The 17,185-nt window shown below is 40.5% G+C and overlaps 1 protein-coding gene across 1 annotated transcript in view; it reads right to left on the minus strand.

Annotated features, from left to right (window-relative positions):
• SLC35D4 (solute carrier family 35 member D4) overlaps positions 1-17,060 on the minus strand; it is a 57,490-nt gene extending 40,430 nt beyond the window's left edge. Inside the window, exons 1-7 of the mRNA XM_009984466.2 lie at positions 16,989-17,060; positions 14,623-14,669; positions 11,943-12,020; positions 7,425-7,506; positions 4,149-4,226; positions 2,734-2,759; positions 1,227-1,278 (exon numbers count right to left, since the gene is read on the minus strand). Coding sequence (XP_009982768.2) covers positions 1,227-1,278; positions 2,734-2,759; positions 4,149-4,226; positions 7,425-7,506; positions 11,943-12,020; positions 14,623-14,669; positions 16,989-17,060 — 435 coding nt within the window. The remainder of the gene's footprint in view (positions 1-1,226; positions 1,279-2,733; positions 2,760-4,148; positions 4,227-7,424; positions 7,507-11,942; positions 12,021-14,622; positions 14,670-16,988) is intronic.
• Positions 17,061-17,185: the final 125 nt, after the last annotated feature.

A 17,185-nucleotide genomic window follows, 5' to 3' on the forward strand; every position in this document is an offset into this window, starting at 1 on the left:
ACACCTCCAAGGAATAGATCTTTGCTGGACTGAGCACTCTCTGGAAGTATCTCCTTTCTTTCTCCAGTAGCTACAGAAACCGTGTAGAGTGATTACAAAGCTAATTTAGGAACCTCCTGAAAGTATGTGCAATTATAGAATCATAGAATGGTTTAGGTCGGAAGGGACCTCCAAAGGTCATCTAGTCCAACCTCCCTGCCACAAGGAGGGACACCTTCCCCTACAGATCAGGTTGCTCAAAGCCTCATCCAACCTGGCCTTGAACGCTTCCACGGATGGGGCATCCACAGCTTCTCTAGGCAACCTGTTCCAGTGTTTCATCACCCTCACTGTAAAAAATTTCTTCCTTATATCTAATCTAAATCTGCCCTCTTTCAGTTTAAATCCATTGCCCCGTGTCCTATCACTACATGCCCTTGTAAAAGTCCCTCTCCAGCTTTCTTGTAGGCCCCCTGTAAGTACTAGAAGGCTGCTAGAAGGTCTCCCTGGAGCCATCTCTTCTCCAGGCTGAACAGCCCCAACTCTCTCAGCCTGTCTTCATAGCAGAGGTGCTTCAGCCTTTGGATCATCTTCGTGGCCCCCCTCTGGACTCACTCCAGCAGCTCTGTATCCTCCTTGTGTTGCAGACTCCAGAGCTGAACACAGTATTCCAGGTGGGGTCTCACGAGAGCAGAGTAGAGGGGCAGAATCACCTCCCTCGACCTGCTGGCCACGCTTCTTTGGATGCAGCCCAGGATACAGTTGGCTTTCTGGGCTGCCAGCGCACGTTGCCGGCTCATGGTGAGCTTCTCATCCACCAGCACCCCCAAGTCCTTTTCCTCAGGGCTGCTCTCAATCCATTCTCCACCCAGCCTGTACTTATGCTTGGGATTGCCACAATCCATGTGCAGGCCTTGCTCTTGGCCTTGTTGCACTTCATAAGGTTCACACAGGCCCACCTAATTAACTGCATTAATTCAAATCTAAGTGATTTGCTCTAAGCCCTATAAGAAGTTAAACTGTAGCCATCACCTCCACCAACGAGCTGCATGTCCCAGCTGCTCAGAGGTTTTACCATGATGCAAACACATTAAAACCAGCAAGACTACAACACAGCAAGAGGCAACATTACAATTCCTTGGCAGGAATCCCACCCCAGCTTACAAGTAGAAGCTGCATCCCTCATATGCTAACAAGATGTCAAACATCAAGGTCTAACTAGAGCTGCTTTACAAAGCAGAGCTCACCTGTGTGTCACATAAAGGAAGGCACACTGCTGCTACCAGGAGGAACAGCACACTGTGGAGAACAGAAAAAAAAACAACAAATAAGACCAAAAGCTTTAACCTGGATTTGTACCCTCAGCAAAGCATAGGCAATCCCACTCAATTTTACACTGACGTTTCATTTGTTTAATTTTTATTCTATATTTAAAATGTAATTTCTGCCACCAAAATTAAGTTTTACATCATGCATTCTTCATAACTCATATACAGCAAAGTTGTACGAGAAGAGAAGCAGCAAAAAACAACTCAGCAGTGATGAAAACAAGTCTTTTGGTAGGGAATATTATATTATTCTTCACTTGCCATCTGGCTTCCCTAGACTGCTTCAGAAAGCCAAAATCAACAAATCTCTGGCTGTGAATGGCTACCAGAAGTTCCTTCATTAAGGTGAACTGCCTATTACAACAATTCCAGCAGAGGTGACTCCATGAGAAGTTATGCTGTAACTCCAGAACACAGAACAAAGTGAGAGTGAGTGGTATTACGCTAGAAATGCCTTAAGGACAGCACAAGTCCTTTCCTAGTTGGGCTAAATAAATTCTTAACCTGTGGCTGAGTCAGTATTTCTCCAGGCTACACTGAATACACTGATAGGGAATTTATGTGGACTGTCACTATTAATAACAACAAACATTTGGTTACGCAGCTTATTTTCCTATTCTCTAAGGGCATAGGAAAACACAGAATAAAGATGATAAAAAAAATGGTGTCCTTGACAATAATCCAGTGGTGAAAACAAGGCCACAGTAAGTCAGATAATGGAAACGACACAGAGAAATTAGGAAGACAGCACCTCTAAGTACACTAAATAACAACCCAATATTGTCCACTCTAAGTACAGCTTTTTAGCTGTACAGAATGTGTATGATATTGCAGAATGTGGAAGACAGCAAATATGCATTCTTCAAGGGGATGGAGGGGTAGAACGAAACTTGTAATATATGACTGGCTGACTTCTGTTTGCTTCTATCTCCTTTTTGAAGCCTAAACAACAAGAGCCAATGAGGGTGGGTAGGTTGTGTAGCTTAATATGAATGATTCTAGGAGAACTGGGTATTACTCACCTTTTCTTTCTCAGGAAAGGCATTTTTTACCTATTTTCTATCACATTAATTATCTTTCTCTTGCTGTTTGAGACTACCCACTGGAACTTCAAACCTTGCTTCCATCTCCTTTCCAAAAACATTCTTACAAATACTGCTTTGTTATTCAGAAAGACTGGCCTTCTGGCTTCTTTTATTTTTAAAAGGGGAAAAAAATGATGTATTTAAGCAATTGTTAAAAAAAAAAAAAAAAAGAAAATGCATTTAAAAATATTTAATTACTCCTATGTTGCAATTTAGGCTCACCACCCACAGGAATGTGCCTTACATTCTTCATTGTTTTGGAGTGCCATTATCTGAAGCAAATACAGAAGCTGGAGCCGAAACAAATCTGAATATGAATCTGAGCAGTTTTAAAAGCTTACCTACAGACTTTCAGATGAGAGGTCTGCTGTAAAAAAGAAAGTATGATTAAAAAAATGAAATTTAAAAATAAAAATGGTGAAATAGTGCTTTCTTATCCCAAAACCAGGAAAGTGATGACAGCTGATCTTACTGCACCAAGCACGTTAAAAATCCAGTGAGCAACACTCAACAGCACATTACATTTGAACTCTGCTTAGCAAATTTAATGTGAAAAAAAGAACCAGGATTACAGACTAGCCTACTTGAACTTGTTTTATATTTTCAGATTACTTACCAGCAGGTAACCTAAAATTAGACATGAACTTTATACCTGGTCCTGAAACTTAACTTGAACGATATCAAAACTTGATCTATACCTGATATGTAACTTGAACTATACTATATACTGAGTATTCTTAATTAATTAGGTACTACTCCAGCCAAATCAGTCTTGGTCTAAACTCATGAGAGTTTCCCAATCCTTTGGTCCAAAATCATTCCCCAGAAGCTTCCCAGCAGGACCTATGTTTGCATTATCCTTGTCCATAGTGCTTTCGTTTTTAAAAGACGGGAGTCATAAGCATGTGAGCTAGAAGGAAAATACGAGATATTTTGACAAGGACACTAATCAGAGGACAACGCCACAGGGACATGCCATGGTACACACTGCTATGTCCCTTAGGCATTACCTTAGTGACCTCTTCAGTTTGTTAGGAGTAGCAAACACGGGTCCTTTATTTGTCTACTATATACACAACAGATGTAATGAATGGAACATCTCTTCCACAGCAAGCCAGAGGCCACTGTAGAAACGACTTTGTGATGAATGATTTTCCAGTGTTACCTCACACAGCAGCTCCCTGGTCAATTAGAAAAGCATTTCATAGTCTAAAAAGAACGAAAAACAAACCCAGCTCTTACTAAAGGGCATAGGAATTATTCTCATGACTGTAATAGGTCTTGGGACAGATTCCCAAGCATTCAAAACAAGCACAGTTTTTCCTGCATTTCATGTGGAGATGTGATCAATCTATAAACACACAATACACTACATATATTATACTGGATAGATCTAAGGACCCAGTACCCCTCCCCCTCAGCTCAAACAATGAGATTCTTACATGGGGCATGAGACAGAGGTGATATTAACCTTCAAAACGAAAAAAACAAGCAGGACCAAGCCAGTCTTAAAATGCAGATCAAACTGTCGATATGCATTTGCAGTGTTTCATGAACTAAAGGGAAAAAGAAAACATCAATGTAGATACTTGTCAACAGCAAAGCTGTCTCTGGGCCTCATTAATGACTAGCTATTACAGCGAGCCTAGGAAAGCACATGGCACTAATGCCTGTATTAAAAGAAATTACGTGTCTTGTTTTTGGGCAGTTATATCACAGGAGGTACCTTGAATGTATCAATTAATAGATCAATTACCTCTTTCTGCACAAACTTCTGGAACCCACAGGTTATAACTTCTGCCGCGTTGTGCACGGTGAGGAACACTGGGATTGGCTGCCATTGAGAGAGAAGAAAAATGCCCGAATCAACCCACAACAGTCACACTCATAGGAAGGTGCACTCCTCTTAGGGACAGGTGTCCCATATGTTTGGGGTTTGAGGTTTTGTTTTTTAAACTATAAACCCATGCCACATCTCCTAAAAGGGCCTTAGACCCATTCCAATCACTATTACATGGCACAGGCATCTTTAAATGCAGACCCTGCTTGCTTCTTCTCCCAGTTTTGAATGCTCAGTGGGTTTGTTTGAACACAGCTACCCCAGGGAGATTTGCTCCAGGTTTCTGCCTCTAGTTTTGCCTCTTTGTTCAAGTATCTGCAGCCTCCACAGTAAACGGTTCTCATTAGTTTTCTCATCTCTATCTACTGGTACTAAGAATACAGTGTGAATCCTAGCAACAAACTTATGAGCAAGATGATTTTAGGTGATTGCTTTCAGTAACTGCTAGGAAGAGCTGCCAGAAATTAGCGTAGAAATGTAATAGTTCATACACAAGTGATGCTGAAATTATACCCAGTGAGGTATCTGGACACCATCCCAACATGAAATCATTAAGAAACAAACCCCAATGATAACAATAATGAATCAAACACGCATTGCCCCAGGCAAAACCAACCAGAATTAGTGGTTCATAATAACTCCTCCAAAGCAGATCTATGGTCTCTCAGACAGCTGAAAGAGAAGCAATTCTCTGCTCTGATTAAATAATCTGAAGACTAAGGCAGTTTTAGGAAGTAGTATTTCCCCACTGTGTTATAGTAATTAAATCACACGAGTAGAGAATGAGTTAATTTCTTAGTAATGTCCATGCCTTTTAAGTATCAGGTGATATAAGCAGCAAATATCTCTTAAATTTGACTTTGCATTTAGAAATCTGTATATTCTGGATTTTTCTTTTCATTCCCATAAAGCTGGATAAGGATTGCTAATTAAACATTTTAAGTCATAATGACAAATTGGGTGGATCCATAAACACATCAAGATAACTTTTAACACCTCTAAATCAGCAAGGAATGAAAATCATACAAACACAACTGGCATGAAGTTGTCAGGCCCAGCTTCACAGGTTCTGAAAATCAATTCTCAACCCTGTTGCTGGAAACTGAGAATATAAAACCAGGAGTATCTAACATAAGCATTCTGAGCCTGACACAATAACAGGACATAGAAAAAATAAGCAAAATACAAGGAAAGTTGTCAGCAGAATTTACATTCTTCCTTTTGCAAAGCCAATTGGTTGGGTTTTTCTTTACTCCCCCTGCTTTTGGCTCTTCCAAATGTGTTTCGGAGCCAACAATGGCTCCAGTTTGCCTAGCCCAATTAAACTTCTCCATATGTCTATTGTCTTTGATGTGAGTATTTCTTAAATTTGTGAGTAGGCTTAATGCTTACAAAAAAAGAAAGGTTTACTGGGTGGGCAGACAGGGTAAATAGGCTCTGTACAAACCTCCCCTCGCAGCTCTGCATACTTTTGTTGATGCATCACAGTCCAGAGCTAAGCAGCCCTCCTCCAGCTCCAGCCCTGAACTCCTGGGCAGGGGAGACTGCCAGCACCTTCAGGGAGAGGCACAGAGATTAAGACTGTAGCCCTGCCAGTATACAGGAGTGTTTGAAAGTGGGTCTCCTTGGGTTTGATCAAAAAACTGCACATAATTTCTGCTTTAGGAATAAACCTACTTAATTCAAATACGCTGCTGAGATGAGCCAATTCAGGTATAAATTGGGGAGAGTCCATTTTCCTTCTCACTGTGTCATAAAATTGTCATACGCAAAGTTATTGTATGTAAAGCTTCTATGTAGGATTGAGTTTAGCCCCAGGCCAAAGACTGCTTGACCTTTTGCCTTTCCTCCTAAAACGGCCAAAGAACTAGGCCTCTAAATCTCCATTCATGTACAACAAAACGCCATTCAGAAACGGGATATGCACCTTAAGAAAGGTTTGGGATATGAATCAAAACCATTCACAGCCTCTCTGCCACTCCAGTGCACCTCACTTTTGAGTGATCAAGCAGCGACAGGAGGGAAACAACGTAATTTATGGGATGACTAGGAAGTAAGAAAAAATAGCAGAGGATGTGATTCATACCTCCTCCACCTCTCAGGTGAGCACACAGAAAAGATGCTGCTGCCAAGGCTTTATTGCTGTTTCCAGGCAGGGCTCCTTAGGGATCTTTGTTCGGTTTACACCAGGGAAGCCCATGGAACTTCCTTTGATGAGGAACCAAGAGAAAATAAATGCAATCACCCCAAAGAGAGCTAATGTAGGGGAATGGGGTTACTGAGTACATGCCTGTGCTTTTCAAAGATCACATGGGTCTGAGATGAGGCCCTCAGCCCTGTTTGCGAGGACAGAGACCTCCTGTCCTTTTCTGCCCTACCTCTCCACTGGGATGTTCAAGGGATCGCTACAAGTGGAATCTTGTTAAAAATTCGCTTTTGATCCTTCTTGGGGTTTAGGAGCTGGCAGGAGCGAGCTGGCCCTGGAGTTAGATTAAGATGCACTGACAGAATGCAGAAGGGAACTAGTGCAGAATCTGGCCTTGAAGACTGCATAACAGCAGTAAAGCATTGCTGTTTTTTAAAAATTAATATCACCAATTTTATTTTTTTTAAAGAAAGATTATATCATTTAAGTAAAAAGCATTCGACTTTCTGAAAGTAGATTTGATATCCTCTAAGCATTTGGTAGGTTACTGTGACTCAACTGAATCACAAAACTGATTAATCTAACCCTTCCCATAATCTCTTTCCAACTTTCAATTTATTTTTTTAAATCCTGTAAAGCATCAAAAGCCTCTCACTGAAATGGTCTTCATCCTTTTCCTGGAAGGATTTCCCACAGATCCCACAGTCCCATTCCCCCTTTTGCAAAGTTACAGCTATTAACTTCTTCAGCTTCTTCCCTACTTGCACAACTCACACCACTGAGGATCTGTTCTCCAAAACACTAAGTACTCTGGAGAGATGCTGAGTGCTTTGGACTGCCACAGAGGTGCTTTTTGATACTGCTCTACACTTTGTAGGATTGGACCACTGCTCCAGCACCATTAACAGTTTATGTATTATTTAAATCCCTCCTCCCTTCTTTCCCCTCAACCCAGGAACAGCATTAAACACCTTGTATGAAGGGAATGTTCCTTGTTCATAAAGTAGAGGTAAAAAAGAACTGACTTCTACTTGTGCATTTCTTACCAATCTAGAAAGTGCCCTAGAGCCAGCATAAATAATGCCAACAAACAGCACTGAAGCAGGAAGCCATGACAGAATTTCAGACCTGTGAAAACAATTAACATGCCATTACTTCACCACATTCTGTTTACATATAGCCAGCAACAGTGGCTTCAAGGAATATAGCAATGCATACATATGTACATGTATTTCACGGGTGTGCATATTAAATTCATTGTCTGATTGTTCAGTATTGCTCTCATGTAGTAAAGAAGTCTGAGATGGAAATCAATCACTTAATCTAATCCCACATAGGAACTATCTGCAGATATATGTTTCTCTTTTACTCTTTCCCTAGATCTTTTCCTTCCAAAATTGTTTGTTTCATGGCTATTACTCCTGTTGGTTTTAAGGGAGAGAAATTTCAACCAATTTCCTTGATGCACTGTAAAAGGAAGAAAAACTGACAAATGAAGGCATAAAATGGCGTACTTGCATAGACAGCACACATTTTCATTATGTACAAATACACTCGCCCACCCACACACTCATTTCTCAGCCAGATTTACAAAGAGATTCTTCCTAAAGATCAGATTGTCTCTGTGGGAGCCTGTCTCTTGAGATTTCCTAATGCTACTCCTTTGACTAAGCCAAACTCCTAGAGGCAGTTTGACAACTAATGGAGGAATTAAGTCATCACAGATTGATCTGATATTTTTTTCATCCATGGCTATTGCAGTAGGGTCAGGTTTCAGTTCTCAGAAGGGGCTTCAGAGTTTGCACTTTTCCTTTTTTTGATCTTGGTACTTAAGAGGAAGATCAAGTAGGTGGTTAATTTCACAGAGAATAATGTAAGATTTTGAGCAAGAGAGGAAAGGAGTAACAGTGATCTAAAGGCCTGATCCAAAGCCTTCCCAGGATTGAAGACACTGCCACCCTCCATCCACCCTTCCCAAGCTTTGAGCTAAAGTCAAGATGTTAGTGAATAATGCAAGTTCTCAAAATGAAACCAAACTGCTTGTAGTTCCTTAATTTGGATTACACTTTCAACTAGCATGTTAGACTTAGAACATAATTATAGGTACCGCTACACTGCCACATTTCATGGAACACAAGAAAAACAGACGACTAAACAATGAAATCAGATCAATCTGTATGAAGTTAAAATATGCCCAAAGATTCATGTAAACAGAGACTAGGGAAAAAAAAAAACTAAACAGCACATTTCCTCTTTTTTTATATACATAATTTTCTAAGATACTTCATCAAAAACCTAGGGTAATGAAAACAGAGCAATCTTTAGATCCTTTCACTGGCATAAATACTTGCTTTGTTTTTTGGGGTAGTCACCATCATTTTTTATAAAAACACTGTTCCTTTTAAGATTATTAACTTCAACTGGAATTTCACAAAGACTGGGATCTAAAACTGTCATGCCTCACTACCAACAAGTTCACATCAGACACCAACGAAAATACTCCCACGCTACTAGAACTGCAACAAATGGAAGAAAGGGGAGGGAAGAAAAGAAAAGAAGGCTGAGAAGATGAAAGGCACACATGATGAAAACTGAATTTTCATTTAGAACATAACAGTCTTTCATGTTCCCCACTACTAAATTCTAAGAATCCCAAATATATCTTCATTCCCAATGCAATACTGTGAAGTGCAATGGAAAAGGACTTCAAATGTTTTTTCCATGATGCAAGGGTAAAATTTTATGCTGCCAAGTGGGAATTTCAGGGCTGAAAAAGAATGCATGAATGTTTGATGTAATGTGTCAGCACCAACAATCTGTCTTGTATGTAAACCAATTAGTAGCTTCTTATGTTGGCAATACAGTGATGTACATGCAAAACAGGAAAGCTCAGTGACATAAAAGAACTGATGAGCTTGTGGTTGTAGGGCTCCATCCAAAGCCCACTGAAGTCAATGGGCAGCTCCCCCTAAACCACACTTTGGAGCTTTGTGTTTAAAGCTGCTGCTTAGCTGTGGGGAAAATTCAGCGCTACAAGAAATGCCAACCAGAACACGTAGGACTTACAACCTACATACCTACAAGGGTTAGGAAGAAACTGGCTGGCAGATCGCAGCATTGGAAGCATTATGCAGATGCTACATATATTCCTCTGCGCTTCACACAGCCCTTGCTTTGGACACAAGTTTTGCAGACAGTCACTATTCACTCTTTAGAAGCAACAATGATGGTGACAGAGTCTCTTACAGCTGGGAGTACTGGCGGGGAAGCAGATGAGAATCAGAATACCCACAAAACCTAAGAGAAACTACTCTATGTAGTATGTTTTTATTTGGTCTTTATTGTGAAGCTAGCATTCCTGACTTTAGACAAAGGGTGATGATCTCTTTGTACGAAAATAATTCTGCTGAGACACTCTGAGATAACCTGAACTGGCTCAGAAAGCATATGAGATCAGTCACAGGTGAGAAATACTGAGACTTTGTGGAAATAAACAAACAAATGGGTAGCAGCTTATTACTTGAAGTACGATAAGACTGGGGGACTGGATATGGTATTCTTAAGTATCCTACACATACAACAAACAACAACAAAACCCCAGAGAGATTCAGAGACCGATATTCTGTAAGAGGCGGGGAAATGTCCTCACCTTTGGAGGGGGGAAGAAGCCTGAGAGGAAGTGGTAGGCAGAAGCTTTGGGAAATTATGTTTATTTGTTGGGGAGTTTTTGTTTCATTGGTTTTTGTGGGGGTTTTGTTGGTTTGGTTGGTTTGATTGTGTGTTTTTTTTTTTTTAGTAAAGGAGATACATGCTACAAGTCCAGTTCAGCAAAGCATTAAGTATGTGCCTAATTTTTCTGACGAAAGACAGATTTAAACTCGAGCTTAAGTAGTTGGCTGAATTATAGCCAAAATATGACAATTAATTCTGGTCATTTCGTTCAGACTATTCAAGAACAGGCATTCTCTATCAGCTAACTAATGAAGAGGTTTCTCAAGATGTATTTTAACCACTTTTCCTACAGTGTGATGACATCTAGTGGCCTGAAATCTTCGTCGTCAAAACACGAACTGATTTTTCACCAAAACTTTTCTTAGATAAAAACATCTTCTTCAAAAGCAGAAAACGGTTCTTGTCCAGTATTTTCTTTAATGTCTTCGAAGTTTTGAAAAAATGAAAACATATTTTCAAAGCCAGAAAAAAAAGATTCAATTTGTCCAATTTCATGACTTAAAGCAAAAGTAATCATCTACTGATGAAAAGCTGAACTAAAAAGGACATTACTGATGGTTGTATTCCTATGACTTTTAGACTGCTCTGTGAAGACAACATCTGCATAAACAAATACAAATTTGATAATAATATATGATCAGTAACTGCCACTAAAGCAAGGTTTGGACACTAATCCTGCCTCTACCTATATCACTGACAGCTTTCACCAATAACCTCATTTTATCTACACTGCAGGTAAAAGATAGGAAGTTAATTTCTGTTGCCATTTACAAGTTCATTTAAGTTTCAGTGGTGATGTAGTCACTTGCGTGGACATAACAGCAGAGCTTAGACTGGTTCTTTCAACATACATGCAGGATTTCATTCCAAATGAGAAGACTCAGTTTCACAAGCCAACTGTTTGAATTCCAAACAGAAGGTCATCAGTTGTCACTTCCTAATACAGAATTGCTGAAAAAAGTTACATTAGAAGGGAACTCTGGCAGTCATCTAGTCCAATCCTGCCCAGTTTGAGAGTCAAGTCATGTTACTCAGGTCATTGTCCAGTAAAGTTTTGAATATCTTCAGAGATGGAGGTTCAACAATTGCTGTGGGCATACATCTTCTAAATGACAACATTTTCTGAAATAAAAATGATATGCCCCATTCCATACCACACAATGGATGCACCTGAGCAGAGTACAGTATGTTGGATGACTGTTCTGAGTTGCCATCACACTCAGTTCAAGCAGATGACCTTTGTCTACAAAGCACCTTTTAATTCGGAGTTTACTGTATCAATTCTGTACTGCCACAGCTGGTCTCGCTGTGTGGTTATAAATGCTAGAGTTAGGCAAAGGTGAATGGTTCCCATTTATGGGACACACTTCTTACGGACAAAGGCAGATCACATTCATGGACTTCACTGCACTGAGGTTTTTTCAGAAGCATGTGTCAATGCTCTTAACTAATATTACCATGTGTCAATGCTCTTAACTAATATTACCAAGGTTTCTCTTACAATACTACAGAATAATCCAGGGAAGAGATGTGGACAGGCAGTTGGATAAGTTATCCTTACAGTTTCCACCAATGGCTATGTTTTTCTGAATGTCTTATCAAGGTTAAACTGGATCCACTTTATATTAGTAATTAGTTGAGGTGTGTGTCATTGAACATTCATTAGACTAAAATGCAAGATCTCTCCTACACCTGTGAAGCAGAACACATACAAACACACACCCACCAAGTCATATTTTAGCAGGTTAGTGACATCCACAATCAACTTCACTATGTTGTAACCCAGCTACAAAAAAATAAGTATTTAGCAGATACCAAAAACCCCACAGTACCTTGAACACAAGTTTATCTCCACCCAGCCCAGCTTCCAGGAGATATGAAGCAGAAGTCCACCCACTAATGTCTGCCACCTAAAACAGAAACAAAACAGCACCTCTGAATTGTTTGTCCTCTTAAACCATGTGAAGCCATGACCTTAGAATCCACAGAATTTCTCACAGCACACCTCCGACTCTAGTTATATACCGTTTCTCTAGATTTCCAGGGATGCCACTATTCCTCTTTGAATCTTTCACTTTTGTGGGCCTTCATTTCCTCCAAATTTTCTAATATTCTGGTGTCTCCACCTCCTGTTCCAAATGTTTTATAAATTACCATCTACCATAATCACCTTAGTCATGTCATTGAAACCCCATTCTATCATCTCTTCCCACGCAAGTTTTACAATAATAATAGTGACATTACAGCCATGATGATCTGAAGATGCAAGTGAGGCATGGTTTGTGACAGAGATGAATATACTTTCATACATAAACTGTTATTGTTAGAACAAATAAACATGATTTCAGGATTCAAAGACTCACTTCAGCTGAAGTACTAGGCCCCAAGGATGAGGTGTGTAGTTCCAGTAGTTTCAAACATTAGGTCTATGACTTCCCATGGTTATTCATGCTGGGCTGAGATTACAAACTCCCTCAAACTCAGGCTGCTTTTTTTCCCCTCCCCTGCACCTTGTGTAGCAAGCACCAAGTGAAATGTCATCAACAATAACATCATTATGCTGCACAAGCCTCTGATTCAGAGCCTCTAGAGAGAACATCTTTACAGCCAGATAATCTTGCATATAAACCACAATACTGCGGTTTTCTCACTGAAAACGTATATAACAATTACATACATTCTGCACTGACTTAACTACCTAATGACTTACCCTACCATCAAGGTGTTCCTTAGTCTATTAGGGAAATAATATGTGAGGCCTTAGAAATGCTTGCAGATAACTCAAAATTAGTAGTGATGCACACTTTGTGGGTTTTTTTAAGCTTTAAAATAAGTTACTAGCTTCCTTCTTCCTTAAGCTAGTGGTTTTCAGAGAGGTGTTTCACGTTTCTTGGGTGAAAATCCTTGACCATCTAGTATAGTTGAGACAGAGATACCATACTACAGTGTTAAATCACATTAACATCTGTAACAGGTATAGAGGTGATTTTATTTATTATTCCCATTCATCACAATGCATTTAAGCAATTATTTAAAATCTCTCTCACATATCCACAAATAAACAAATATTCACTCTATGCATTATTACATACAGCTGAGCAGTGTCAGAGAAGGGTGAGCTCATTGTCCACATGGGTGTGATGAATATTCAATGCTACTGCAGCTCACTTCACCTTTTTTAAATAAGGAACATGTGAGAGCTTAAAAGCCAGGTATCTCTGATGGCTGTTGCAGGCTTGATCCAAGCCAGTGATGAATTCCCATCAACTTTACTGTGAAGAATTTCCTCTTGTCTCAGGTTTTAAGAACAGAATTTGAAGTTAGTAACAGTTTCAGATCCTTAGCACTATGCCGTACAGTCTTAGATTATGCAGGGAACAAAACCAATGACAACGAACAATAACAGCATGAACTGAAAACAACACTCTTTTCCTCCTTTGTTCATCTGTCATAGCTCTAAGTGAAAGCGCATCTAAGCCACTAAATGATTTTCAAGTAAAGGTCACCTTTGAAAGCTGGAATTTACAGAAAAATATTAAGATGCTGAGATGCATTTCCAAATAATAGAAAAAGGAAAAAACTGTGGTAACACAGATGCCATAAGGCAGCTGCTTGTCATTGAAACATGCTTTTTTACTGTTGATTTACCACAGTTGCATTTTACATACATTGCTCAAAACCCTTTCCCCATATGATAAAAGCCTTGTCCAAAAGACAATCTGTGTATGTGTGTGTCAGAACTGAAGAAAGTATTTGTTGCATATTTAATACAGCTAAGTACACTCAAAGAAAATTGAGATTTCCAGGGAATTATTCCTAGAGTTGATCACAGTCCTGGGGTTGCACATCAGGCAAAAAAATATAAGCCATGCTAAGGAATTAATGGCAAAGTCTGCAGACACTGAATATCTTTATCTCAAAGAACAAATGGGGCAAGTCTTGACTCTAAGAGGCCAGATTTTCACTAAATGTCTCACAAATTATTGACAGCACTGATGGTATATATGGTTACCTGTCAAAACATTAAATTTCTCATTACAATCAATAAGGTATGATAGTGACTTGTGATGCAGAGTTACAACAAAGGCTAAGGATGAAAATAAGCAACATTGTACTTGTGCACACCTAAAGATGGGTTTAAGGTTAGTGAATGTGGTGTATTCATTAGCATAGTGAAAGAATACACCACAACTGCACACTACCCATGAGTGCCATTTCCAGAGAAGACAGGCTGTACTATAATTGCTACTTTTCTATGCTGGAGTGTAAGACACTCAGAAAAATGAAAAATTATGGAGTCCATATAACTTAATTACATCACCATCATGATGTTTAAAAATTAACTAAGACACATTAATGAATGCTTTACTAAGGCTTCATGAAGTATGTTCTCTAGACAGCAAAAGCCAGCAATGACAAGAGGTACTAAAATTAGCTTCAGCATGGAACAGCAAGACATTTACTGATTAAAGCAATTTTTTCAAACAACTGTGTTTTTAAAATGGTACTTACCCTTGAAAAAGGGTAGGGTAGGTAAATTTCAGGACAGACAGGACATACTGGAAAACAAACACCAAATTAATGGACATCAAACAGCTACAGTGTTACAACATTAATAAACAATCATGAGAACAACAAAGCACAAAAAGTTTCTACCAAAGTAAAGAAAAATAAAAAGACAAAAAAATAAGTTTTCAGTAATTTCTCTTCCGATGCCAGAACTGCTGGACATTGCCCCAGTCATTGTGGAAGGCAGCAGATACTAAAGTACATCAGGTATGGAGTGGACACACTGACCGATGGAGACAAGGCTACCTTCTGACTTGCTCTTTCACTTTCTGAGGCCACTCCATACATCACACTGAATGGGAAAAGGATTAACAGGAACAAAAAGACACAAACCCTTACCAATTAAAATCATATCATACCACAAAGGCGACCTTTAGCAGAATCAAGACCAATAATCTAAACATAATTGTCTCCTGATGATTAATTAATCTGACAGAGCTAATCATTTTGTAAATTACATACCATTTTGTGTAAATTACTAAGCAGTCCATAAAGCCCTTTGGAGATGTAATATATGGGGGGGAAAAAAGCAAAGTCCCTGCGTCATTGCTTAAGTACCCTTTGTCAGAGTCTGTGTGTTTGGATGCTAGTGTCTTTTCCCACTATATATGTATATACGCAAATACGAGGCAGAAATACATATGCCTTTTGATGCGTGTATCAGGAACTAACAGCTTCCTGTAATGAAGTATATAAATACTACTTCTGCAAAAGAGAAGAATGACTGAAGCTTCCTCAGAGGAAAGGAAAATACCTGCCATTCCTTCTAGGAGCCATCAGAAGCTGTCAATGCCGAAAGGAAAAGCTGAAAGCTTCCAACAGAGAGGAAACTGTGCTGAGCGCTCTGCAAGGTCCAGTTTTTTAGGTGTGTGGGGTGTCACTAAGAAGCTGGCATCAATATAGGCATGTTGAGTCACAAAGGGTCATGTTACACACATACTTGTCTGAACTGTCACATAGGTTTTAAATCAGGACAATATACCTGCACATGTCCGTACTCCCACTTGCATTTACATACCACCTGCAACAACTGAGAAGTCTATGTTTTGGTTATTTTTAACTCTACTACACTAAAACCTACGTTCAGGTTTGCAAATGGAGGCCCTATGTCAAAGTCCTTCCAACTGTCTCTCAAGTATAATTAAGCCAAGTACGTTTTCCAATGCATGGTGCAATCTGACAGCTCTTCCAGCCCCTTTCTGTTTAACTAATCACTGCTTTCAGTTGATTGTCAAATCAAGTGCGTTATCTCGCCCTACGAACTTTGCTTCATGTCTGTACTTCAGTCTACTGAGCATCCCTCATGGCAAGTGTACCTTGGAACAGAAACCAGTGCCTGATGCTGAGAAAAGATTTCATTTTTGCCTCCAAAATGCTGCTTTTCTCTAACTCTCCCTCAGGAAATACCTTAGTTGCTTCAAAAACATCTTTTCTTTCAGAAACCTGCACCAGAAACACACAATCTCTGATAAACAGGACAGTATGGAGTAGTTACTCTAACTCTTCCTTCCAGAGTGAACAAACTACTTCCAACTATGTTTAAACCATACAATTTTATTCTCAAGGTGGCCATCTTCAGCCTACTTCTGCTTAGACCCTTCAGCAACACCAACGGGCAATTAAGTTGCACCGTGGAAAAGTGACTGTGTCCTTAATTTGCAGGTCAATTAAGCTCTGAAAGGGTCCATGGAAGTTAATGTTTGTTTCACTACTGCTATAACACTTTGACTATTTCACATTTTTCCCTTGGATACTTGGTATTATCGTTCCAGTTAGCAGATCTCCTTTTGTGAATGACCGCGCATTGGGTAGTCGGATACCCAACAATAAAATATATTCAGCATCACTGACGCTTTCAAAGCGGCGTAACTTCTGGCTCTATAACTCACATTTCGTTCATATGAATAACACGAGGTCACCCCTTTACTCTCCTAAATGCGCCAGTATCGAAACCGATGTGTCATGGAAAGGTAGAGATGTCACACACTGAGGACAACGAGACCCGCAGGAGACAGCTGTAATCTCAGTTACGAGCGCTCCCGGCATGGGCGCCGCGGGCCGTCGCGCTGAAATGCCAGCGGGTCTTTCCACTGGCTGACCCGCCGGCTCTCCCGAAGCAGCGCAGCGCAAGCAGAGGGCACCGTCCCACCTCCTCCTCCTCCTCCTCCTTCTGGGTCTCTGCTCTTATCGCACCCTGTCAGGCGCGGCCCCCGCTCCTGCTACAGCGGAACAACTGCCCGGCGCCTCCGCGCTTCCCTCCGCCTCGCCCGGCCCCTCCGAGAGCGGGGAGGCTCCGCGCCCGCCCTCACCTTGTTGGTGAAGCAGGACGCCAGGTAGAAGAGGCAGAAGGCGAGGCCGCCCGCCGGCCTCTTCAAATACATCTGTCACGGCGGGCCCCGCCGCCAGCGCCCGGTGCGCGGGCCCGGCCGGCGGCGGACATCCCAGAGACACGTCGAGCCGCGGCCGCTCCAATGGGCGCCGCGCTCCCGCCGCCGGGCGCCGCCTC

The sequence above is a fragment of the Tauraco erythrolophus genome, chromosome 3 (assembly GCF_009769465.1).
Source record: "Tauraco erythrolophus isolate bTauEry1 chromosome 3, bTauEry1.pri, whole genome shotgun sequence".
Lineage (NCBI taxonomy): Eukaryota > Metazoa > Chordata > Aves > Musophagiformes > Musophagidae > Tauraco > Tauraco erythrolophus.